The 26,541-nt window shown below is 41.3% G+C and overlaps 1 protein-coding gene across 1 annotated transcript in view; it reads right to left on the reverse strand.

The window, feature by feature from the left end:
- Nucleotides 1–9,387: 9,387 nt before the first annotated feature.
- The window catches only part of SPINK5 (serine peptidase inhibitor Kazal type 5), a 29,567-nt gene continuing 12,413 nt past the window's right edge, over nt 9,388–26,541 (reverse strand). Inside the window, exons 2-20 of the mRNA XM_087923170.1 lie at nt 24,339–24,441; nt 22,935–22,986; nt 21,927–22,054; nt 21,636–21,687; nt 20,641–20,768; nt 20,350–20,401; nt 19,355–19,482; nt 19,064–19,115; nt 18,069–18,196; nt 17,778–17,829; nt 16,784–16,911; nt 16,493–16,544; nt 15,497–15,624; nt 15,206–15,257; nt 14,772–14,905; nt 13,919–13,970; nt 12,915–13,042; nt 12,624–12,675; nt 9,388–9,429 (exon numbers count right to left, since the gene is read on the reverse strand). Of these exons, the coding sequence (XP_087779296.1) occupies nt 9,388–9,429; nt 12,624–12,675; nt 12,915–13,042; nt 13,919–13,970; nt 14,772–14,905; nt 15,206–15,257; nt 15,497–15,624; nt 16,493–16,544; nt 16,784–16,911; nt 17,778–17,829; nt 18,069–18,196; nt 19,064–19,115; nt 19,355–19,482; nt 20,350–20,401; nt 20,641–20,768; nt 21,636–21,687; nt 21,927–22,054; nt 22,935–22,986; nt 24,339–24,441 (1,643 nt within the window). The remainder of the gene's footprint in view (nt 9,430–12,623; nt 12,676–12,914; nt 13,043–13,918; nt 13,971–14,771; nt 14,906–15,205; nt 15,258–15,496; nt 15,625–16,492; nt 16,545–16,783; nt 16,912–17,777; nt 17,830–18,068; nt 18,197–19,063; nt 19,116–19,354; nt 19,483–20,349; nt 20,402–20,640; nt 20,769–21,635; nt 21,688–21,926; nt 22,055–22,934; nt 22,987–24,338; nt 24,442–26,541) is intronic.

Genomic DNA, 26,541 nt, shown 5'->3' on the forward strand with positions numbered 1-26,541 from the left:
GATAGTAATGTTGATTTAATTGTGAACAGATTTTTCTAATATAATGTTCATTGAATTCTGTTTCCTTTGTGCTGATAACTATTTCTCCTGAACACAATCACTTCCCTGACTACATTCTAAATGAATGTAGAATCTAGCCAATTGTGGTTGATCTCAGAAAGGTAAGCCATAGCTAAATGAGGAGATATTTGTGAGTGGGACCAGCAAAATATAACAGGATGTTGGCAAGACAAGAAAGTCCAAAAAGCATCCTGAAGGCAGGTAATGGTGACTCATTTTCATAATACCTATAGGAAGATAGCATGGAGCCATGCTCAAATTTAGGATGTTGTTAATATATGATTACACATAATAAATGGAAGCTTTAATAAAACATTTATAGTACACACATTCTCATTTCTAGCACAAAAGAATGTGTCTTTCAAACATTTGATATAAAGGTCTGGGATAAACACACCTGGGGTCCATTTATACCTCTCTTTTTTGGTCTATGTTAAGGAAGAAGGCTACTTGCAGCAATCAAGGATCCATGGAGGGCCATCACATTTTATCTTATATATAGGACAGAGAAGTCCAGACGCCTTCTTGAGAAAATATCCTCAACCAGAATAAATGAGCTGGATTGGTCCCCAAAAAGAGTGGAAGTCATGATTTGAATGGTATCCAGTACCATATATATTCAGATATATATTCACATCCAGGACCATATATATTCACATATAAGTCAATAACTTTAGGTGCCAAAATACAGCCGCCATATTGGATTCAATATATCTCCAAATAGGATTATTTGTTAGTATGTATGATAGTACTTTTTAAGAATGGCTTTCTATGAGATGGTCAGCTATATATATTTGATTAATAAAATAAATAAGTAGTATCTGTATATCCAATAGATCAGAGTGCCCCAATCTTTCCAGCTTTGCAGACCAGCTAAGGATGGAGGGGAGAGGGAATGGTTCCACACGAGCGGCCAGCAAGTGTGCACACATGCATGCATAGTCCATTTGCACATGCTCATCCATTGCTTGCACAGAGGGAGTGTGTGCTCATGTGCCGTTTCTTTCCATGGTTTGGTTCCAAATGGCTCAAGGCCCAGTAGTGGGCTGCGGCCTGGGGATTGGGGATGCCAGCCATAGATAATCATGGATAAGCCCAATTAGGATAAACTGACTTTAATTTTTTAAACCAAAATACCAAAAAAAATGTGCCTCCTGGGATATGCCATTTGTGAAAAATTAAAACCTATAAAATATTATCAGTCACTTTATCTATGGATGGACATGTACAAGTATATGTGTTATGTTATAAATACTAAATATAAAGGGGTCTTTATATTTAGTATTTATAACATAACACATATACTGAAAAACTCTTTGAAAACTCTTTGGCTTTAACTTCTTTGAATATTGAATATTATTTATTATCTGTTCTATGTTTTCACTAAAACTTTATAGGAATTAACATGGATAGTGCAATGGGGATCTTACAGACTGGCCCAGAACCAAACATCTCCCACAGGCATCTGACTTCTTCTCTCTGAGTTGTCTGCTATAGCTATCCATCTCCGCCTTTTATCCCCAGAGCTAGACTGGGGCCTTGCTAGCAGGAAGTGGCTCTTCTTTCCCCAGGATTGGCCCATGGCTTTCCACTGCTCTCCTCTTTTCTGCCTTCTGTGCATTCACACGTCAGGCACTGGACCCAGCTGTTCCTCTTCTTCTTCATCAACCACCTCCAGACCTGGGGACTGTTGACTCTCCATCTGAGAACTGAGGGATGAGCCAGGCTCCGCCTCTCTCTCTCTCTCTCTCTCTCTGCCAGCTCCGTTCCCTCTTACCCTGTAGAGCTCCCAGGTTGCCCTGATGCTGACCCTGACTCCCATGCCACCTCCTCCTCCCTCTGATTTGGCTGTTGGAGGGACTGATGGCCCACAGGCCACAACACTTGAATGAAAGCAGAATTATTTTTTATCAGTGCAGAAAAAGGCTACATTGTGCATGGGAAGGCCTTTGATCTTATCCAATAAAACTAAAGATCTGTTTGGATGAAAATAACAATAGACTCTAGCCAAATATTAACTAAGCAAAACATCTCTTGTGTACCTACCTAGATGTTTCCATTTTCCATTTTCTTTTCCCATGCATCATCTTCAGATCTTTTCTGAGAATCTTTAAATATTCTATGCACTGAAACTATCACATGTGAATCCAGTGTCAGCTGAGGATCAAAAATCAGCCAAAGATTATAGACCTGCTCTTTCAGGAAAGTGTAACACCATCCCAGCTGAATTTCAACCTAGAATCCAATTTTTATTAACCAATAGCATTATTTGGATTTAATGTCAGGTTTTTCACTCTCATTCAGCCATTTTATTTATTTTTTATTTTTATTTTATTTTATTTGGTTTGTCAATTGCTTACAAGATAATAGGTATAAGTAGAAACATAGTTGTGAATACATAAAAATAAAATAAAAGAAACAATAGGACAGGGACAGTAGGCACATTGGAGCGCTTATGCACACCCCCTACAGACCTCTTAGGAAAGGGGTGAGGTCAATAGTAGAAAGTCTAAGGTTAAAGTTTTTGGGGTTTGGGGAAAAAACCACAGAGTCCGGTAGAGTATTCCAGACATTGACCACTCTGTTGCTGAAGTCATATTTCCTGCAATCAAGTTTGGTGCGATTAACCTTGAGTTTGTTTCTATTATTTGCTCTTGTATTGTTATGGTTGAAGCTGAAGTATTCATTGACAGGTAGGACATTGCAAGGTATGATTTTATATACTATACTTAGATTGGACTGAAGGTGGCATAGTTCTAGGTTTTCTAGGTCTAGAATTTCAACTCTGGTGGCATAAGGTATTCTGCAATGAGTAGAGGAGTGTAGAACTCTTCTTGTGAAATTTTTCTGGACTTTCTCCACTGTGTTAATATCAGATACGTAATGTGGGTTCCAGACCGATGAGCTGTATTCGAGTATTGGTCTAGCAAATGTTTTGTATGCTCTAGTTAGTAGTGTAATATTACCAGAGAAAAAGCTACATAAGATTAGATTAACAACTCTTAATGCCTTTTTGGCTATGTAGTTAAAGTGGGCTCTAGCACTTAGATCATTAGAGATGAGTACTCCAAGATCCTTGACAGAATTTGGATCATCAACAAGGTCTTGACTATTCAGCCTGAATTTATTTTCTGATTTTTTTCTGCCAATATGCAAGACAGAGCATTTATTTGTTGAGATTTGAAGTTGCCATTTGTTTGACCATTCTGATGCATAGTCGAGGTCTTTTTGAAGGGTAGCAGTATTGCCAGTGGTGTTGAATAGCTTTACATCATCAGCGAAAAGAATGCAGTTACTCTTAATATGATCACAGAGGTCATTTATGTAGACTATGAAGAGAGTTGGTCCTAGAACACTGCCTTGGGGGACACCACTATTGACAGGTACAGAATTTGATAGGACACTCCCAATTTTGACCATTTGTTGTCTGTTTGACAGGAATGCTTCTGTCCAGTTATGCAGGTGTCCAGAGATACCGTAAGATTTTAGTTTTAGGAGTAGTTTGTTGTGTACCACTGAATCAAAGGCTTTACAGAAGTCTATGTAGATTGCATCTATTGCTTTGTCCTGGTCGAGTTGTGCAGTCCATATGTTTTTGCAGTGTAAGAGTTGCAGATTACAGAATAGTTTTTTTTCTGAAACCAAATTGTTTATTAGGAAGTAGGTTGTTTGTCTCTAAGTGGAGGATAATGGATTGGTTAATAATTGATTCCATGACTTTACTGAGGTTGCATGCCATTACTGAGGTTAGGCAGCATTCAGTGGTAACAACTGGTTACTTGTAGTTAGTTTGGAAAGAGCAGTAGAGGCCAAATTTCAAAAGTCTTCCCCAGCAGATTTATAAAGGTTTGAACATCAATAAAGGCTGGGAGGGAGGAGAAAGCAAGCTGAAGTTTTATGAGATACAATATGTTAACTGTGGTATTGAACTGTGGTATTGGACGTGGCCTGACAGGAAGATCTAGGTTCACTGCAAGTTAATGCCTCTGAGATTCAATTGGGTCAGAGTGTCTATAAGAATACTATGACTGAATCAGAGGTGGTATTCAGCAGTTTCTGACCAGTTATTATTTTTTTTCTTATATGTATCCATGTATTCATAACTATGTTTTTACTTATGCCTATTATCTTGTAAACAATTGACAAAAATAAATAAGTAAAAATAAATAAATAAAAACCAGTAGTGGAAATTTTGAGTAGTTTGGAAAACTGGAAAATACCACCTCTGACTGGAGATTTTACAGTATCCTTCCCTGCCATGCCCACCAAGCCACATCCACAGAATCAGTAGTAAAAAATTTGAACCCCACCACTGCAATGATATCAAAATTCACCAAAAGAAGTGAGAGAATTATGAGAACTATACTTCTCGTATCTTCTTTCCAGTATGTCATCCACCAATGCAATGAAAGCAATTTTAGTACTATATTCCAGTCAAAAGGCAAAATTGAAATATGCGCAGGCATTCTATATTATTCAAATACAGCCAGAGTTTCAAGGCCACCATGTTCTTGATCACCTTTTCATAGATAAGAGTCATTTAAAATTGGGACAGTCATTTAAAATCTACAGTCATCAGCAAAGACTAAGAATCCCAAATTCCTCCTGAGTTAGCAGCCTTTGTATTCCCTCAGTACAAGAAAGTTAGAATAATGCAATAATCCAATTTGATTGACATATAAATTAGGTGATATTTTTAGAACATTGCATTGGTTTTATTTAAAATAGCTTGTACTGTTGCCTCTTCATGTCAGAATAACAATGGCTACCATTTATGTAGAAAAATATCTTAACATAAAATTTCTGATGGAACCCATCTCATTGTCGATGCTATGCAAGTTCAGTGAAGATTCAGCATGATTCAAATTTAAATGTGCTGGATTTTTTCCAGATAATTGGAAAAAAGTGTAGTCCCAAATTTCCCTGGGTGTATGTTTTCCTAAGCATACAAGCAGGCATTACAAATATCTGGGTTCTATTAATTATGGCTCTCTTCTGCGTTTCTTCTCCTGTGGCTTTGAGGCTCAGCTGCCTCCCCCTCAACATGGCTTCACCCAAGGAGGGGAAACACAGGGGAGACCCCGGCACATCAAACACAGGCAGGAAGGCAGCCCCTCCCTCCCCTTTGCTTCTTTAGCTCAAGATCTCAATGATGTCTTCATCGGCTTCAAAGCTCCATTTCTGTTTTTAGAAGTGAATTTGCACGCCATCACCTCCTCCTCAACTGTGAACGTACGCAAGTCAACCAATGCACCTCGAAATGGCCTGTGGGCAAGCCCTACGCCGGCAGCTAAAAAACCCCAAAGCAAGATTCTCAAATCATCCTTATCCAGACTAATTGAAAGGGAGGAAGGCATTGGTTTGCAAACATCTTGGCAACCGGAGTGTTGTACTTCAAAAAAAAAAACAACCCACAAGATTTATCTCTACATTTTTATTGTGGACATTTCTTGATTGTCTTACCAACCTCTCTTTGGGGATCTAGCCTTCAGGTAGCTACCAGGCACAGCTACCTGGTGCAGAACGTGCAGCTCCCCTGCACTTATAATACTTTGCAATTTGCCAACCTTTTCCCCAACTTCTGAAAAGCCCTTTATCTCTACCTTGGATGAACTTCACAGAATGATGGCTTGGCTGGTGAGAAGTGTAAAGTCAGCCGTGCCACAGTAATTTTGCCCCTGGACGTGTTAATGAAATTCTCTGATGGAAGAATAGAGTTTGTGGCCCTCAACATCTAAATCAAGCAAGATATCTAATGCTTAAGCCTAGTTGGTCCTCTGGAGACTCCTGAAGGACAAGGGGAAGGCCAAAACTGTTCCCTCCCTTCTGCTTGTAGAGGAGGAAACCCTCCTGAAGCGCTTCTGGGGTTAGGACAGCAGGTCCCCAAATGCCACAGAATCCACACATTGATACTTGGCCTCCTCAGGAAAACATCTTGGTTTAGGAACATCTGAAGCAGGTCAGTTTCAGAACCTCATGGATGGCAACAACACGAAGAGGAGAGTTTGGGAACCATATTTAGTTGTAGCTCTCACACTCTAATCCTTTTCTTCGACAGACCAAATTTCTCATCCAGAAGTCCTGCATGATGAATTTTTGAATTTGTAAAGCAGTAAGGTTACTTCCAATGAAGCCACTCATTCCTTGGACCAAACTCTTAGATATGCTATCGTATGAAAAGGGCTCTGCCAGATGCAAAGTGTAGTTTCCTGCCTGAAAGATCTCTGCACTTAATTTAAAACCTCCCTTCTCTCCGCTCTTGTGTGTATGAGTTACAAATACCTTTAACAATTTGCACCAAACTTCAAAATATTAACCATGAGGAAGAGGAACCATAGCCCTTACTTGTTGTCCAAAATACCTCTCACTTTGCCGCCTGTTTTGATTATTGTCCTCATCACCCCAATATTCCAGCAACTCCTAGCCAGAAGTGGTGGGAGAAGGCAGGTTATTTTAAAAAGAGGTTGTCAAGGTACAAAATAGGTAGACTCCTCTTTATTATGTAGTATGTCCATTACAGAGATAATTTAATGAGCTTCATAATGATAGTAATCACTGGGTAGTATATGAAAAATTAATAGAAGAAGGAAGCAGAGAGGACCTGAGACTTGTCAGTGAATCATTTTTGCTTTTATTTTCAGAATTTTCAAGCAATAGTTTCATATCTTGGTGATTTTTAGAAGAATATGTACTGAATCCAACAGACAAACTGAATTATCAGTGAGAAATATTTTATTCTGCCCACATATCCTAAAATAATATTAGTAGATGATGAATACTTCTTTTGCTGTGTGCACATATTTTGAACAAAGCTTAGATTGAGCCGCAGTTGTAACAGATGGAGAGTAGGTCCTATGTACTGGAAGGCTAGCTCTCCAGATGCAAACTTTGATTATAGCAAAATTAAAATAAATTTAATTAAATTTAATTTATTGATCAATAGAAATTAACTTTCTAACACTAGCAATTAAAAATCTAGGGAATAGTTTTAACAAAGATACATATTTTTCTTCATATCATGAGTAGCAGTTTCTGATTTGCAGTCAAATCTTCTTTCATTTGTCTTGGAAAAGAAAAAGAAATTGTTAGTCTAATACTATTGAAGATAAGTCATCAACTTCAGCCTGTCATTTACAATATTGAGAAGAAATATTCCATTTATATGACTTCATTTTTCTTTCTCCCAACCTGCTCATTTATATTTCAGTGTTTTAAGAGATAGTTTGCTGTTATATAGGAACTACAGTCTTAGTGTGTAAGATTTGTACATGTCCTCCAAAGAATTTCAGTCTTGCCTGAGATCCATCTGATAGCATGCTTACTAGTTACATAGGCATGACTACAATGAAAGAATTGAACAATATTTTATGGAACAACAATATTTTATGTGCAAATATTTAGATTATAAAAGTTTTTTTTCCAGCCCTGGGCAGATTCTGCCCAAGTTGTAAGTACAGTATATCTTAGATACTTGCATGAAGTTGGGCCTACAAGGAAAGGACCCAATGTAAGACTTCAATTTCCCTCAGCTGTGGGTCCATCAAAGGATCAAAATTGCTCTCATTTCATAATTTGTTCAACTGAAGGACAGTCTCCAGAGGTGGTATACAGCAGGTTCTGACCAGTTCTGGAGAACTGGTAGCAGAAATTTTGAGTAGTTCAGAGAACCAGCAAATACCACCTCTGACTGGAGATTTTACAGTATCTTCCCTTGCCACACCCACCAAGCCACACCACAGAACCGGTAGTATAAAAAATTGAATCCCACCACTGACAATCTCTCTGTCACAACATAAGTTTGAAGGCCTTAGGATGTTTCAGTTTACAGAACTCTAAAGTTAATAGGATTACCTATGTGTTCCCAAACTAATTGATAAAAAGGGAAATTGTTACAACAAAGATATGAAACACAGGTGTTGAATTGATTTATTTTTGTGCTTCTCTATAGAATTAGTATTGGGGATAGTTTTTCTAGGCTTAGCTTTACAGTCAGAACCATAAACGGCAGGCTGTATAGTTAGCTTTTTCATAAATACCTCTTTTAGAAGTGTGTTCATATCAAGATCTTTCCTCTATGTCTTTTAGTTTCTGGTCGGTCTGCTGGATAAATAAAATAATGAATAAAGCATTATTGTGCAGTGAAATAAATTTTAATGTGCTAGTATCATAAAATAGAATTTGTAAAATCCAATATTATATTTGGAACACAGACCATAATTTAGTTAAACAATCTGATTGATGGTTAATGTGGATCAAGACAGAAGCTATAGTGGCCAACCCCCAATCACCATGGATGACTCCACCATTTTGAAAACATTTCTGCCTAAAGCAGAACCAGATCAAACAATTTATATATTATACTGCAAACTTGTTATAAAACTTTTGCTGGTTCATATTAAAGGCCTCTCCAGTCCAATATCCTTTTACACATGATACTCAACTGAATGCCTATCAGAGGGGCAGAAGTAAAATCTTATTTCCATTTGGCTGTAATTTTTAATTCAGGTATATGTTTACAAAATACTTTAAGATTAGGTACATGATGAATGTAGTGATGGCATTGCATCATGTCTTAATGAGTTCTCTCACTGTATTTATTAAATTTAATACAATGTAATGAATGAAAGCCAGCTACTAGCCACAAGCTAGTAGAAGTAAACAGAATTGGAAGCATATTCTTGTATATTTTCTTGATTCATAAAAACCATTTATGAATTAGGCAAGGAAAATCAACTTTGGCCAAGTAGAAGGATAGCATAATATATATTGTTAAAAGTCATTAAGTACATCAGCAGAATCTACCTCCTCTGAAAGTGTGTCCCATTTAAAGAAAGGCTGTTTCAACCTCATGTTTGATTAAAATGATGGATAATTCATTTATCCAAGAGTCTCTGAATGTACGAAAATAGCTGAAGAGCATTGTAAGTTGAAAGCTTCCATTGCATACATCTGAATTAACTACTTCAGAATATATTTAAAAGTTGTGGAATATATTTCACTGAACATCTTTAAAGAATTGGTTAACAACAGAACCTGGTTGAGATAAAAGGTGTTGTGAAGCATTATTTAATAGAACTTCGTATAGCATGAGAAGCTCATCATTTTTACCTTCTGCTCACATTCACCTTCATAAGGAAATAAATAAACATGCACATTGTGGCAGCATTTCCTTTGGAGATTGGGCACCACAGATATACTGATGGATTCTAATAGGAAACTCCCAGGTCATCTCTCCTCATTATTTGTTCCCCCTCACTCCATTAATGAAAGTTCTAGGTTGCTTTGGTTCCATCCCTATGTCCTTTCAGATCAATCTAATCGAAGTCCTTATTCGATAGCCATAGGAGCTGCTCGAGCTATTTTTCTTTGCTGCAGAAAGAAACAAAGTGAAGAGCAAGTTCTACAAGTTTAAAATGCTGGCTAGAGTCCTGCGTTTTGTTGGTAAGTTGAAGGAACGGGAGGGACTGTGGCTGACGCAGTAAGGTTCTCAGTAGCTAGAAAACCAGGACTCTTATAGATCAGGCCGAGGACACTTGCAAGGGTTTGGATTAAGCCTACCAATACATGTATGGTGACAGATTTCCTCAGATCTTATTCCAAATTATCTAATAGCTGGCCATAAACTCTATGAACTGTCCATTAAGTGTTTTGCTAAACAACACCTGAATTTATTGTTGTACGTCAAACCATTGGTGTCACAGCTTAGATTGAACTCCTTTGTGCAGCTTATTAGGGATTCAGGAAAACTCTCTGTGTTTATCCTTCAATCATAATTGGTAGTCAGCTTCAGAGGCTAAACAATTGAATGAAGAATAAGTATTGTGTTTCTTTTTTTTCTATAATTGCATAGATTATTTTGGCAAGAGCAGAGCTTCGTCATAAGATTTTCAAACATATATTGTTAGTTTCACACAAATAAAACAAAACAAAAAACAGATGGAAAAAGATATTTTCTCTTTTTTTGCAGGTAGGTCAGTTTTCTGGTAAATGGGTCACTTTTAACTGAACTGCTTGATATTTAAATAAAAGTTGACTTTATATCGTGGTAGCTCATTACAAACTATTGTAGTATCTAAACACTGATGGTTATTTATTAATTTAATTCAAGGAATTGCTGACAGGTTATGAGGATCAGTTATTCCTCCCTTGGGATTTAGAAGCTGTATCTATTACAAAATGTACTATATAGGGATATTGCAGGGTATCAAAATATGGAGTATAATGGTAGGGGTGATGAGGCAAAATTAATTCTTGCTCCATCTGCCAAATACAGCAACAATCACCCTCTCCCACAACTGCAATTCTCCCTTGAAAGCAAAGCTTCCTTCCTAAAAAAGGTATCTTCCGTCCCAGCTTCAAATCTGTGAAGAAGATGATGAAGAAACATAAAAATCTTAGATGCTGATACTGAGTATTTCTTCAATATTTTCAGCAGGAGTTTTCCTAGACTCATTTGAAGAAACCAGGAACAGAAATTGGGGCCTGGGTTCAGAGTAAGGAGGAGGAACCAGATATTTGGAACTGCAACTCCCACAAACTTTTCTCATTTCTCATTATATTTGTATTGGTGGGAGGCCATTCTTCAAAAATCAGGAAGACATTAGGATGCCTAACCTGGCTGCAGAGTAAATTCTGAGGGAATGTTAGTTCCAATCCTATCTCTTGTCCCATAGAGACTAAAATTGTATATTGAACCACTCTTAACATTATATTATTATTATTATTATTATTATTATTATTATTATTATTATTATTATTATTATTATTATTATTATTATTATTATTATTATTACTATTGTAATACTTTATGCAACAAGCCAGTTTGAGGATTGTTCTATTAGCCTCCCTTTCTTGGCTTCTAATGTTTTCACTTCATCCTGATTCTTTATTTTTACCTTCAGTCTTGTCAAACGTTTCCACTTATATGCTGTTGCAGTCATAAGTTGAGGCATACATGACTAGATTCTATTTTACAACTGTTCTTATGATGGTTATCAAGTGAATCACTGTGGCCATTAAGTGAATCATTAAGCAAACTACACTACAATCGCTAATATGGTCGTGTGACTGCAGAAATAGTTGCCAAGTGCCCAAAATACAATCGTGACCTCAGAAGGGGTGTTATTAGTCAAAACATTGAGGGTGAGTTGTAAGTAGTAATCTGTTATGTCTTCAAACAGTCATTAAACAATTAGTCATAACTAGAGGACTACCTGTATCAAATGGTCACAGAAAAGTTTCACCTCCATTGGGTAATTTCCAGTTTAGCATATAGCCAGCATAATACCAATTAATCCTTGTATTCAGATCAGAGCAAGCACACATGGCACTTGATACAGCTGGCAAAAATGTGGTTTATGATTCTTGATTAAATCTCAACAAAAATCAAAACAATAAACTGGCAAAAACCAGACAAAAGGCCAGATAAAATAAGGACAGTGAAAGACATGAACAACATACCCATCTATATCTATACAAGTGGACAGAACTTTCCTAAAACAACCTGGTGACTAATTAGCATGGAGATTTCCAAAGGAGTGGTCTTTTACCAGATTTAACCCTTTAGGAACAGTAGCAGAAGAGAGCTGAAAAGTAGGACACCAGTGATCCCTCCTCTATCCTGCACCATTAAAGAAACAATTGGGGACTGAGTATAATGTATCCAATATTACCTCGTGAAATGAAATGCACAGTCTTAAGACTCAAGTAATCCTACATTATATTAGTTTGAATTGGAAAAAAGACAAAGAACTAAATTGTACGTCAGAATTATGCATGAAATAAGTGTTCTCTTTCTGTGTGGACTTGAAGGAATCTAGATAATACTAAATTCAAAATGACTTATGGAATGTCATAATGCCATGGCATTGGCTAAGACCAGAGGTGGTATTCAGCAGGTGCTGACCAGTTCTGGAGAACCGGTAGTGGAATTTTTGAGTAGTTTGGAGAACTGGCAAATACCACCTCTGATTGGAGGTTTTACACTATCCTTCCCCTGAGATGCACACCAAGCCACACCCACAGAACCAGTAGTAAAAAAATTTGAATCCCACCACTGCCTAAGACCAAATTTAGACTGATTTGAACTTGCTAGATTGGTAATTGTTTAAACCCTGATTAATAGATCAGGTTGGAATTTGAAAGTTTCTAGTTAACCTTCAGTTATGGAAAGTCATGGAGAGGTTTGGAATCAATCGTCATGACTCTCTGCCTAGACTATTTTCCAAAGTTGCTGTTGTGAGAATAAAATGAGATGCTCATGTAAGCCACATTCCATGGATATGTTTGTGTGCCATTACATCAAAGAAATACCTGGTCTATTCCCTGAAATAATCTTGGCAGCTTTTTCAGAAATAGTTCACCATTGTCTCTGTCCTAGCACTGAGAGATGGTGATTTTCATGGTTCAAATTCTGTTGGCTTTAAGTAAAGCATTAAATAATGGGTGTTCTACTGCACATTTGAGCATTGAGGAAAACAATGCCAAGAAGGAAGATGCGCAACTCAGTTCCATCATAGTTCTCTACGGGTAGCCACAATGATTTTTCTAAGCAAAGGCCTTACCTGTCCTTCACATTGCCCCTGGTGGACGATTGTGATACGATTTCCACTCAACCTGAAGGAAAAAAGAATTTGGCCTCAGATTCATATCAGACATGCAATGGCCAAAGCCGGGAGAAGTAATGGATTTTGTCCAATTGGATCTCTAAAGGTCTCAACAGAACCGACTTCTCAGTGAACTCGCTAGACTTCTCTCATTAAAGTTGACTTGTGTTGGGTACCCATTTCTCTGGGCAGCACGAGCCCCCAGAGGGAACATTCTCATCCATGTGGACACAAATCTCAAGAGCTAACCTTTTGGCGAAGCAGAACGAACATTTATTGGGGTACGTGACACCATCACTGCCACAGACGGGAGCTAACTCATATGTGCATTGGTGGGGAAGTCCTCCGAGTTTCACAGCGACCTTGCTGCACTCATCCTGTGAATAAAAGGACAGGATTCTTCCAGCATCCATTTGCTAGTGGAAAGTAGACCAATCCTTGGCACTATCAGGATTTGAGGGAGAAGTTCTGAATTGGGAATATAGTGAATTACTTCCCTGCCTCCCTGTGCCTCCAGCATTAAGAGCCACGTCAAGGTCTGGGAAAACCCGAGAAGGAGGAAACGTGAGACAAGTTGCCTTTCCAATGTGTTTTACCTTGGCGTTGCACTCTCCTTTGTGCAGTATCTGAAGTTTTCCTCCACTTTCCCTTTAGAAACCGGAAAGAAGGAAAGGTGAGGTATTGGGCAGCCTGTATCTGAGACAAAGTGCCCTGGGATTTGGGCAACAGGGGATTGCAGTCGTTGTCCCCTGTGCTATCACTTGCTTGAGATGATGTGACATTGAGTTCCAAGGTAGGAAAGCGACTCACCTACTAGCGTTGCAGAATTGACATATGTTTGGATAAGTCACGTTATCGGTTCCACAGAGAGGATTGTAGTTCCTGGGGCAACCGGGCAAGAGTTGGAGAGAGCTGCAGATGTCTACTTGGGAGTCTGTGGTCTCTAGGAAAGGACAAGTATCGGGTCACCTTCTGAAAATCCATATTTTTGGAAAAAAATATGAAAAATATGATCATTAAAGTTGTCTGGTGCCTCCTCATCTGCCCTGTGGAAAATAGCAACCCTGCAGAGATTTTCTGGGTTCCAATTCTGTTGGCTTTGAGAAAAGCATTAAAATATAAGTAATTCCCTGCACTTTTGAGCATTGAGGAAAAGAAAGGACTGGGAAATGCCAAGAAGGGGATCGGCAACTCAGTTCCATCATAGTTTCTCCACGGGTGGCCACAATGATTTTTCTAAGCAAAGGCCTTACCTGTCCTTCACATTGCCCCTGGTGGACGATTGTGATACGATTTCCACTCAACCTGAATGAACAAAGAATTTGGCCTCAGATTCATGTCTGACATGCCATGGCCAAAGCCGGGAGAAGTAATGGATTTTGTCCAATTGGATCTCTAAAGGTCTCAGCAGAACGGACTTCACAGTGAACTAGCTAGACTTCTCTCAGTCAAGTTGACTTGTGTTGAGTACCCATTTCTCTGGGCAGCATGAGCCCCCAGAGGGAACATTCTCATCCAAGTGGACACAAATCTCAAGAGCTAACCTTTTGGCGAAGCAGAAGAACATTTATTGGGGTAAGTGACACCATCACTGCCACAGACGGGAGCTAACTCCATATGTGCATTGGTGGGGAAGTCCTCCGAGTTTGCACAGTGACCTCGCTGCACTCATCCTGTGAAAAAAAGGACAGGATTCTTCCAGCATCCTTTTGCTAGTGGAAAGTAGACCAATCCTTGGCACTATCAGTATTTGAGGGAGAAGTTCTGAATTGAGAATATAGTGAATTGCTTCCCTGCCTCCCTGTGCCTTCAGCATTAAGAGCCATGTCAAGGTCTGGGAAAACCCGAGAAGGAGGAAACGTGAGACAAGTTGCCTTTCCAATGTGTTTTACCTTGGCTTTGCACTCTCCTTTGTGCAGTATCTGAAGTTTTCCTCCACTTTCCCTTTAGAAACCAGAAAGAAGGAAAGGTGAGGTGTTGGGCAGCCTGTATCTGAGACAAAGTGCCCTGGGATTTGGGCAACAGGGGATTGCAGTCGTTGTCCCCTGTGCTATCACTTGCTTGAGATGATGTGACATTGAGTTCCAAGGTAGGAAAGCGACTCACCTACTAGCGTTGCAGAATTGACATATGTTTGGATAAGTCACGTTATCGGTTCCACAGAGAGGATTGTAGTTCCTGGGGCAACCGGGCAAGAGTTGGAGAGAGCTGCAGATGTCTACTTGGGGAGTCTGTGGTCTCTAGGAAAGGACAAGTATCGGGTCACCTTCTGAAAATCCATATTTTTGGGAAAACCCTTGATCATTAAAGGTGTCTGGTGCCTCCTCATCTGCCCTGTGGAAATGGCAACCCTGCAGAGATTTTCTGGGTTCCAATTCTGTTGGCTTTGAGAAAAGCACTAAAATATCGATGTTTCCCTGCACATTTGAGCATTGAGGAAAAGAAAGGACTGGGAAATGCCAAGAAGGGGGATCGGCAACTCAGTTCCATCATAGTTCTCTACGGGTAGCCACAATGATTTTTCTAAGCAAAGGCCTTACCTGTCCTTCACATTGCCCCTGGTGGACGATTGTGATACGATTTCCACTCAACCTGTAGGAACAAAGAATTTGGCCTCAGATTCATGTCTGACATGCCATGGCCAAAGCCGGGAAAAGTAATGGATGTTGTCCAATAGGATCTCTAAAGGTCTCAGCAGACCGGACTTCACAGTGAACTAGCTAGACTTCTCTCAGTCAACTTGACTTGTGTTGAGTACCCATTTCTCTTGCCAGCATGAGCCCCCAGAGGGAACATTCTCATCCAAGTGGACACAAATCTCAAGAGCTAACCTTTTGGCGATGCAGAAAGTACATTTATTGGGGTAGGTGACACCATCACTGCCACAGACGGGAGCTGACTCCAATGTGCATTGGTGGGTAAGGCCTCCGATTTGCACAGTGACCTCGCTGCACTCATCCTTTGAAAAGAAGAGCAGAGGTTTATTCCAGTATCCTTTTGCTAGTGGAAAGGAGACCAATCCTTGGCACTATCAGTATTTGAGGGAGAAGTTCTGAATTGAGAATATAGTGAATTGCTTCCCTGCCTCCCTGTGCCTTCAGCATTAAGAGCCATGTCAAGGTCTGGGAAAACCCGAGAAGGAGGAAACGTGAGACAAGTTGCCTTTCCAATGTGTTTTACCTTGGCTTTGCACTCTCCTTTGTGCAGTATCTGAAGTTTTCCTCCACTTTCCCTTTAGAAACCAGAAAGAAGGAAAGGTGAGGTGTTGGGCAGCCTGTATCTGAGACAAAGTGCCCTGGGATTTGGGCAACAGGGGATTGCAGTCGTTGTCCCCTGTGCTATCACTTGCTTGAGATGATGTGACATTGAGTTCCAAGGTAGGAAAGCGACTCACCTACTAGCGTTGCAGAATTGACATATGTTTGGATAAGTCACGTTATCGGTTCCACAGAGAGGATTGTAGTTCCTGGGGCAACCGGGCAAGAGTTGGAGAGAGCTGCAGATGTCTACTTGGGGAGTCTGTGGTCTCTAGGAAAGGACAAGTATCGGGTCACCTTCTGAAAATCCATATTTTTGGGAAAACCCTTGATCATTAAAGGTGTCTGGTGCCTCCTCATTTGCCCTGTGGAAATGGCAACCCTGCAGAGATTTTCTGGGTTCCAATTCTGTTGGCTTTGAGTAAAGCACTAAAATATCGATGTTTCCCTGCACATTTGAGCATTGAGGGAAAGAAAGGACTGGGAAATGCCAAGAAGGGGATCGGCAACTCAGTTCCATCATAGTTCTCTACGGGTGGCCACAATGATTTTTCTAAGCAAAGGCCTTACCTGTCCTTCACATTGCCCCTGGTGGACGATTGTGATACGATTTCCACTCAACCTGAAGGAAAAAAGAATTTGGCCTCAGATTCATATCAGACATGCAATGGCCAAAGCCGGGAGAAGTAATGGATTTTGTCCAATTGGATCTCTAAAGGTCTCAACAGAACAGACTTCTCAGTGAACTCGCTAGACTTCTCTCAGTCAAGTTGACTTGTGTTGGGTACCCATTTCTCTGGGCAGCACGAGCCCCCAGAGGGAACATTCTCATCCATGTGGACACAAATCTCAAGAGCTAACCTTTTGGCAAAGCAGAACGAACATTTATTGGGGTAAGTGACACCATCACTGCCACAGACGGGAGCTAACTCATATGTGCATTGGTGGGGAAGTCCTCCGAGTTTCACAGCGACCTCGCTGCACTCATCCTGTGAATAAAAGGACAGGATTCTTCCAGCATCCATTTGCTAGTGGAAGGTAGACCAATCCTTGGCACTATCAGGATTTGAGGGAGAAGTTCTGAATTGGGAATATAGTGAATTACTTCCCTGCCTCCCTGTGCCTCCAGCATTAAGAGCCACGTCAAGGTCTGGGAAAACCCGAGAAGGAGGAAACGTGAGACAAGTTGCCTTTCCAATGTGTTTTACCTTGGTGTTGCACTCTCCTTTGTGCAGTATCTGAAGTTTTCCTCCACTTTCCCTTTAGAAACCGGAAAGAAGGAAAGGTGAGGTATTGGGCAGCCTGTATCTGAGACAAAGTGCCCTGGGATTTGGGCAACAGGGGATTGCAGTCGTTGTCCCCTGTGCTATCACTTGCTTGAGATGATGTGACATTGAGTTCCAAGGTAGGAAAGCGACTCACCTACTAGCGTTGCAGAATTGACATATGTTTGGATAAGTCACGTTATCGGTTCCACAGAGAGGATTGTAGTTCCTGGGGCAACCGGGCAAGAGTTGGAGAGAGCTGCAGATGTCTACTTGGGGAGTCTGTGGTCTCTAGGAAAGGACAAGTATCGGGTCACCTTCTGAAAATCCATATTTTTGGGAAAACCCTTGATCATTAAAGGTGTCTGGTGCCTCCTCATTTGCCCTGTGGAAATGGCAACCCTGCAGAGATTTTCTGGGTTCCAATTCTGTTGGCTTTGAGTAAAGCACTAAAATATCGATGTTTCCCTGCACATTTGAGCATTGAGGAAAAGAAAGGACTGGGAAATGCCAAGAAGGGGATCGGCAACTCAGTCCCATCATAGTTCTCTACGGGTGGCCACAATGATTTTTCTAAGCAAAGGCCTTACCTGTCCTTCACATTGCCCCTGGTGGACGATTGTGATATGATTTCCACTCAACCTGAAGGAAAAAAGAATTTGGCCTCAGATTCATATCAGACATGCAATGGCCAAAGCCGGGAGAAGTAATGGATTTTGTCCAATTGGATCTCTAAAGGTCTCAACAGAACAGACTTCTCAGTGAACTCGCTAGACTTCTCTCAGTCAAGTTGACTTGTGTTGGGTACCCATTTCTCTGGGCAGCACGAGCCCCCAGAGGGAACATTCTCATCCATGTGGACACAAATCTCAAGAGCTAACCTTTTGGCGAAGCAGAACGAACATTTATTGGGGTAAGTGACACCATCACTGCCACAGACGGGAGCTAACTCATATGTGCATTGGTGGGGAAGTCCTCCGAGTTTCACAGCGACCTCGCTGCACTCATCCTGTGAATAAAAGGACAGGATTCTTCCAGCATCCATTTGCTAGTGGAAGGTAGACCAATCCTTGGCACTATCAGGATTTGAGGGAGAAGTTCTGAATTGGGAATATAGTGAATTACTTCCCTGCCTCCCTGTGCCTCCAGCATTAAGAGCCACGTCAAGGTCTGGGAAAACCCGAGAAGGAGGAAACGTGAGACAAGTTGCCTTTCCAATGTGTTTTACCTTGGTGTTGCACTCTCCTTTGTGCAGTATCTGAAGTTTTCCTCCACTTTCCCTTTAGAAACCGGAAAGAAGGAAAGGTGAGGTATTGGGCAGCCTGTATCTGAGACAAAGTGCCCTGGGATTTGGGCAACAGGGGATTGCAGTCGTTGTCCCCTGTGCTATCACTTGCTTGAGATGATGTGACATTGAGTTCCAAGGTAGGAAAGCGACTCACCTACTAGCGTTGCAGAATTGACATATGTTTGGATAAGTCACGTTATCGGTTCCACAGAGAGGATTGTAGTTCCTGGGGCAACCGGGCAAGAGTTGGAGAGAGCTGCAGATGTCTACTTGGGGAGTCTGTGGTCTCTAGGAAAGGACAAGTATCGGGTCACCTTCTGAAAATCCATATTTTTGGGAAAACCCTAGATCATTAAAGGTGTCTGGTGCCTCCTCATCTGCCCTGTGGAAATGGCAACCCTGCAGAGATTTTCTGGGTTCCAATTCTGTTGGCTTTGAGTAAAGCATTAAAATATCGGTGTTCCCCTGCACATTTGAGCATTGAGGAAAAGAAAGGACCGGGAAATGCCAAGAAGGGGGATCGGCAACTCAGTTCCATCATAGTTCTCTAAGGGTAGCCACAATGATTTTTCTAAGCAAAGGCCTTACCTGTCCTTCACATTGCCCCTGGTGGACGATTGTGATACGATTTCCACTCAACCTGAAGGAAAAAAGAATTTGGCCTCAGATTCATATCAGACATGCAATGGCCAAAGCCGGGAGAAGTAATGGATTTTGTCCAATTGGATCTCTAAAGGTCTCAACAGAACAGACTTCTCAGTGAACTCGCTAGACTTCTCTAAGTCAAGTTGACTTGTGTTGGGTACCCATTTCTCTGGGCAGCACGAGCCCCCAGAGGGAACATTCTCATCCATGTGGACACAAATCTCAAGAGCTAACCTTTTGGTGAAGCAGAACGAACATTTATTGGGGTAAGTGACACCATCACTGCCACAGACGGGAGCTAACTCATATGTGCATTGGTGGGGAAGTCCTCCGAGTTTCACAGCGACCTCGCTGCACTCATCCTGTGAATAAAAGGACAGGATTCTTCCAGCATCCATTTGCTAGTGGAAGGTAGACCAATCCTTGGCACTATCAGGATTTGAGGGAGAAGTTCTGAATTGGGAATATAGTGAATTACTTTCCTGCCTCCCTGTGCCTCCAGCATTAAGAGCCACGTCAAGGTCTGGGAAAACCCGAGAAGGAGGAAACGTGAGACAAGTTGCCTTTCCAATGTGTTTTACCTTGGTGTTGCACTCTCCTTTGTGCAGTATCTGAAGTTTTCCTCCACTTTCCCTTTAGAAACCGGAAAGAAGGAAAGGTGAGGTATTGGGCAGCCTGTATCTGAGACAAAGTGCCCTGGGATTTGGGCAACAGGGGATTGCAGTCGTTGTCCCCTGTGCTATCACTTGCTTGAGATGATGTGACATTGAGTTCCAAGGTAGGAAAGCGACTCACCTACTAGCGTTGCAGAATTGACATATGTTTGGATAAGTCACGTTATCGGTTCCACAGAGAGGATTGTAGTTCCTGGGGCAACCGGGCAAGAGTTGGAGAGAGCTGCAGATGTCTACTTGGGGAGTCTGTGGTCTCTAGGAAAGGACAAGTATCGGGTCACCTTCTGAAAATCCATATTTTTGGGAAAACCCTTGATCATTAAAGGTGTCTGGTGCCTCCTCATTTGCCCTGTGGAAATGGCAACCCTGCAGAGATTTTCTGGGTTCCAATTCTGTTGGCTTTGAGTAAAGCACTAAAATATCGATGTTTCCCTGCACATTTGAGCATTGAGGAAAAGAAAGGACTGGGAAATGCCAAGAAGGGGGATCGGCAACTCAGTTCCATCATAGTTCTCTACGGGTGGCCACAATGATTTTTCTAAGCAAAGGCCTTACCTGTCCTTCACATTGCCCCTGGTGGACGATTGTGATACGATTTCCACTCAACCTGAAGGAAAAAAGAATTTGGCCTCAGATTCATATCAGACATGCAATGGCCAAAGCCGGGAGAAGTAATGGATTTTGTCCAATTGGATCTCTAAAGGTCTCAACAGAACAGACTTCTCAGTGAACTCGCTAGACTTCTCTCAGTCAAGTTGACTTGTGTTGGGTACCCATTTCTCTGGGCAGCACGAGCCCCCAGAGGGAACATTCTCATCCATGTGGACACAAATCTCAAGAGCTAACCTTTTGGCAAAGCAGAACGAACATTTATTGGGGTAAGTGACACCATCACTGCCACAGACGGGAGCTAACTCATATGTGCATTGGTGGGGAAGTCCTCCGAGTTTCACAGCGACCTCGCTGCACTCATCCTGTGAATAAAAGGACAGGATTCTTCCAGCATCCATTTGCTAGTGGAAGGTAGACCAATCCTTGGCACTATCAGGATTTGAGGGAGAAGTTCTGAATTGGGAATATAGTGAATTACTTCCCTGCCTCCCTGTGCCTCCAGCATTAAGAGCCACGTCAAGGTCTGGGAAAACCCGAGAAGGAGGAAACGTGAGACAAGTTGCCTTTCCAATGTGTTTTACCTTGGTGTTGCACTCTCCTTTGTGCAGTATCTGAAGTTTTCCTCCACTTTCCCTTTAGAAACCGGAAAGAAGGAAAGGTGAGGTATTGGGCAGCCTGTATCTGAGACAAAGTGCCCTGGGATTTGGGCAACAGGGGATTGCAGTCGTTGTCCCCTGTGCTATCACTTGCTTGAGATGATGTGACATTGAGTTCCAAGGTAGGAAAGCGACTCACCTACTAGCGTTGCAGAATTGACATATGTTTGGATAAGTCACGTTATCGGTTCCACAGAGAGGATTGTAGTTCCTGGGGCAACCGGGCAAGAGTTGGAGAGAGCTGCAGATGTCTACTTGGGGAGTCTGTGGTCTCTAGGAAAGGACAAGTATCGGGTCACCTTCTGAAAATCCATATTTTTGGGAAAACCCTTGATCATTAAAGGTGTCTGGTGCCTCCTCATCTGCCCTGTGGAAATGGCAACCCTGCAGAGATTTTCTGGGTTCCAATTCTGTTGGCTTTGAGTAAAGCACTAAGATATCGGTGTTTCCCTGCACATTTGAGCATTGAGGAAAAGAAAGGACTGGGAAATGCCAAGAAGGGGGATCGGCAACTCAGTTCCATCATAGTTCTCTACGGGTGGCCACAATGATTTTTCTAAGCAAAGGCCTTACCTGTCCTTCACATTGCCCCTGGTGGACGATTGTGATACGATTTCCACTCAACCTGAAGGAAAAAAGAATTTGGCCTCAGATTCATATCAGACATGCAATGGCCAAAGCCGGGAAAAGTAATGGATTTTGTCCAATTGGATCTCTAAAGGCCTCAACGGAACCGACTTCTCAGTGAACTCGCTAGACTTCTCTCAGTCAAGTTGACTTGTGTTGGGTACCCATTTCTCTGGGCAGCACGAGCCCCCAGAGGGAACATTCTCATCCATGTGGACACAAATCTCAAGAGCTAACCTTTTGGCGAAGCAGAACGAACATTTATTGGGGTAAGTGACACCATCACTGCCACAGACGGGAGCTAACTCATATGTGCATTGGTGGGGAAGTCCTCCGAGTTTCACAGCGACCTCGCTGCACTCATCCTGTGAATAAAAGGACAGGATTCTTCCAGCATCCATTTGCTAGTGGAAGGTAGACCAATCCTTGGCACTATCAGGATTTGAGGGAGAAGTTCTGAATTGGGAATATAGTGAATTACTTCCCTGCCTCCCTGTGCCTCCAGCATTAAGAGCCACGTCAAGGTCTGGGAAAACCCGAGAAGGAGGAAACGTGAGACAAGTTGCCTTTCCAATGTGTTTTACCTTGGCGTTGCACTCTCCTTTGTGCAGTATCTGAAGTTTTCCTCCACTTTCCCTTTAGAAACCGGAAAGAAGGAAAGGTGAGGTGTTGGGCAGCCTGTATCTGAGACAAAGTGCCCTGGGATTTGGGCAACAGGGGATTGCAGTCGTTGTCCCCTGTGCTATCACTTGCTTGAGATGATGTGACATTGAGTTCCAAGGTAGGAAAGCGACTCACCTACTAGCGTTGCAGAATTGACATATGTTTGGATAAGTCACGTTATCGGTTCCACAGAGAGGATTGTAGTTCCTGGGGCAACCGGGCAAGAGTTGGAGAGAGCTGCAGATGTCTACTTGGGGAGTCTGTGGTCTCTAGGAAAGGACAAGTATCGGGTCACCTTCTGAAAATCCATATTTTTTGGAAAAAAAATATGAAAAATATGAAAAAATTAAAGTTGTCTGGTGCCTCCTCATCTGCCCTGTGAAAATAGCAACCCTGCAGAGATTTTCTGGGTTCCAATTCTGTTGGCTTTGAGAAAAGCATTAAAATATAAGTAATTCCCTGCACTTTTGAGCATTGAGGAAAAGAAAGGACTGGGAAATGCCAAGAAGGGGGATTGGCAACTCAGTTTCATCATAGTTCTCCACATCTGGCCACAATGATTTTTCTAAGCAAAGGCCTTACCTGTCCTTCACATTGCCCCTGGTGGACGATTGTGATACGATTTCCACTCAACCTGTAGGAACAAAGAATTTGGCCTCAGATTCATGTCTGACATGCCATGGCCAAAGCCGGGAAAAGTAATGGATGTTGTCCAATAGGCTCTCTAAAGGTCTCAGCAGACCGGACTTCACAGTGAACTAGCTAGACTTCTCTCAGTCAACTTGACTTGTGTTGAGTACCCATTTCTCTTGCCAGCATGAGCCCCCAGAGGGAACATTCTCATCCAAGTGGACACAAATCTCAAGAGCTAACCTTTTGGCGATGCAGAAAGTACATTTATTGGGGTAGGTGACACCATCACTGCCACAGACGGGAGCTGACTCCAATGTGCATTGGTGGGTAAGGCCTCCGATTTGCACAGTGACCTCGCTGCACTCATCCTTTGAAAAGAAGAGCAGAGGTTTATTCCAGTATCCTTTTGCTAGTGGAAAGGAGACCAATCCTTGGCACTATCAGGATTTGAGGGAGAAGTTCTGAATTGGGAATATAGTGAATTACTTTCCTGCCTCCCTGTGCCTCCAGCATTAAGAGCCATGTCAAGGTCTGGGAAAACCCGAGAAGGAGGAAACGTGAGACAAGTTGCCTTTCCAATGTGTTTTACCTTGGCTTTGCACTCTCCTTTGTGCAGTATCTGAAGTTTTCCTCCACTTTCCCTTTAGAAACCAGAAAGAAGGAAAGGTGAGGTGTTGGGCAGCCTGTATCTGAGACAAAGTGCCCTGGGATTTGGGCAACAGGGGAATGCCGTAGTTGTCCCCTGTGCTATCACTTACTTGAGATGTTGTGACATTCAGTTCCAAAGTAGGACAACGACTCACCTACTAGCATTGCAGAATTGACATATGTTTGGATAAGTCACATTATCAGTTCCACAGAGAGGACTGTAGATCCTGGGGCAACCGGACACGTGTTGGGGAAAGCTGCAGATGTCTACTTGGGGAGTCTGTTGTCCCTAGGAAAGGAGAGGTATCAGATCATATTCTGAAAATCCATATTTTTTGGAAAACCCTTGATCATTAAAGGTGTCTGGTGCCTCCTCATCTGCCCTGTGGAAATGGCAACCCTGCAGAGATTTTCTTAGTTCCAGTTCTGTTGGCTTTGAATGAAGCATTAAAATATCAGTGTTCCCCTGCACATTTGAGCATTGAGGAAAAGAAAGGACTGGGAAATGCCAATTAGGGGGGTGGGCATCTCAGTTCTGGTATAGTTCTCCTTTTGTTGCTGCACCAATTTTTATAAGCAATCATCACATTGCTCTTGGTGGATGATTGTGAGATGAGAAATTTTATGCGTTGAACTCCAAACATTTTAAAATTGCTAAGATTGAAGTGTGGTCTAGGGAATTTCATTGTTCCCAAGAAGTCTGACCTGGCTAAATTTCTTGAAAATTTCCCCAAATACGGTGTAGGCCCATTTGAATCATAAAAAATAATGATGTTACTAACCTCTTCTCCATTTTTACTAGCAGTTCCTGGAATGAAAATATAGAGTTATACACTGTAGACGTCAGAAGGCATTATCTCATGAAAAGAAATGCATCTATTCAGATTTACACAAAATTTGAACCATAACAAAAACTTACCCTCTATTTATTAATTTTAGTTCATCAGTTTATAAAAGAAAGCTATTGTTATTTTTCCTCTGTTCAGAGAAAGGCAAGTGAATTCCAATTGAAGGGATTAGGAACAAAGGGAACTTTCTTATAGTTTTTAAAATTCTTACTTTGTTTCAATATTTCTGTAATGTTATATCCACACCAGTTCATTCAAAAACAAGATGCTTTCCCTTTTATTTGAACTAAATTTTTATCCAAAGGTGACACTCTCTATTATACAAAGTCTTCACTTCCCCCCCTATATTTTTATTTAAGGTTTTTCGAACCTCAATATTCCAACACAATTCAGTCTCCAATTTGTAAACTTTTTTATTATTATTCTTTGACAATCTTAAGTCCAGCTTTAGTTTTATACTTGTTTATTCCCAAATTATTTTAGTCCAATTTCATTAAATCTTTAATTCCAGCTTCTTCCTTTCCTGGTTCGAAGCCCCATTTAGCTGTCAAAAATGTTTTTCTTTTTTTCCTCTGTCCCTTTGAATTTCTCTGCTCACTTTTCTTTTTAAAAAAATTCTATGTTACCCTAATCCCGGGGTACTTTTATTTGGTTATATTGCCCAGTTGTCCCGGTTCAGATGTTATCCACCTCTTTCTTCCCTCCTGCACAAATCTTAGTCGAGCTGAGTCATCCTCTTCCCCACAATCCGGCTTGCTGCTTCCTCTTACTCCGCTGCCCCTCCAAGGCAGTTTCAGCCCCTAATCAGAATGATTGGGGCTCTCCGACGAAAGAGCATGAATGATAGCTGCAGAGAGTTGAGATCTACCGTCCGTCGGCGAGGAGGCTCCACCCTCTTCCTTTACATTTGTAAATTTGATATCTATAAGTTGGACATACTTGGAGATGAACCTGAGTCTTCTGGTAATCTGACTTCCACTAGTCTGACTATGTGTCCATCTTTCCTCTGATGTCATTTCTTTGAAGTCAAATGTCACTTTTCCTTGGAACATGAACTACTATGGAGCCCAAAAGAAGAAACTGTTTCTTTAAGGAATTGCTGATAAGTTAAATATTCATGCCACATATGTGCCAGATTGTCCTTTCACATTCATATACAGATTATTGACAGCTTGTATCTATATCATCTATATTGTATAGAATAGTTCATCTAGATCATATATATCAGGGGTGTCAAACTTGCGTTGTCATGGCGGCATCATCATTTTCCTCTTTCACTAAACTGGGCATGGACGTGGTCGACACATGATGTATCCGGCCCATGGGCTGTGAGTTTGACAGCCCTGAGCTATATTGTCTAGATCATCTGTCTCTATCTACAGTTCTAGCTTTAATCCCCCTACATACACACAAACCTACATATACACAAGAGAATATGACTTCCCATTGACTTGTTTTGAGCTCTTGGAATATCACCACCACCACCACCATCATCTCCAAGTATCTGTTCTTAGGACTCACATGGTGGCATGATCAGTCTATAAGCCTGGAGTACTCACCTGAGAAGCAGCAAAAAAGTATCAAAAAGGCACATACTGCCTTGCTGGTGCAGAGTTCCATTGTCCCTTGTCCCTAAACTCAGAATATGAATTGTCACCCTGAAATGTCACCTAGTGCATTTTGTGGCTTATATTGGTTCATGTTGTATTGTGATAAGGTAACCATGTCCAAAGGCTATTTGTTATCTTAGATTGGGAGAATTGACAAAGAAAACTCCTTTCTCCCAGTGAGAATTATAATGTAACTTACATTTTTAAAGTAACCTATAACCTTTTTTTCCTTAAATTTTTTTCTCAACCCTCACACTAGAAAGGAATTATATTTTAAAACAAATAAAACCATAACCATTGACTTGCTTAACCACTTTTTTAATGGAGATAGTACATTTTCATAAGCTCGTTACTATACAGCTATCCTGGATAATTATCATCCTGAAAAGATTTCCTCATGCTAGAAAGGTGACCTTGTTGTACGTTGCACAACTGAAGGCAATCATTTGA

The sequence above is a fragment of the Pseudonaja textilis genome, chromosome 2 (genome assembly GCF_049901715.1).
Source record: "Pseudonaja textilis isolate UNSWEBS1 chromosome 2, rPseTex1.2, whole genome shotgun sequence".
NCBI lineage: Eukaryota > Metazoa > Chordata > Lepidosauria > Squamata > Elapidae > Pseudonaja > Pseudonaja textilis.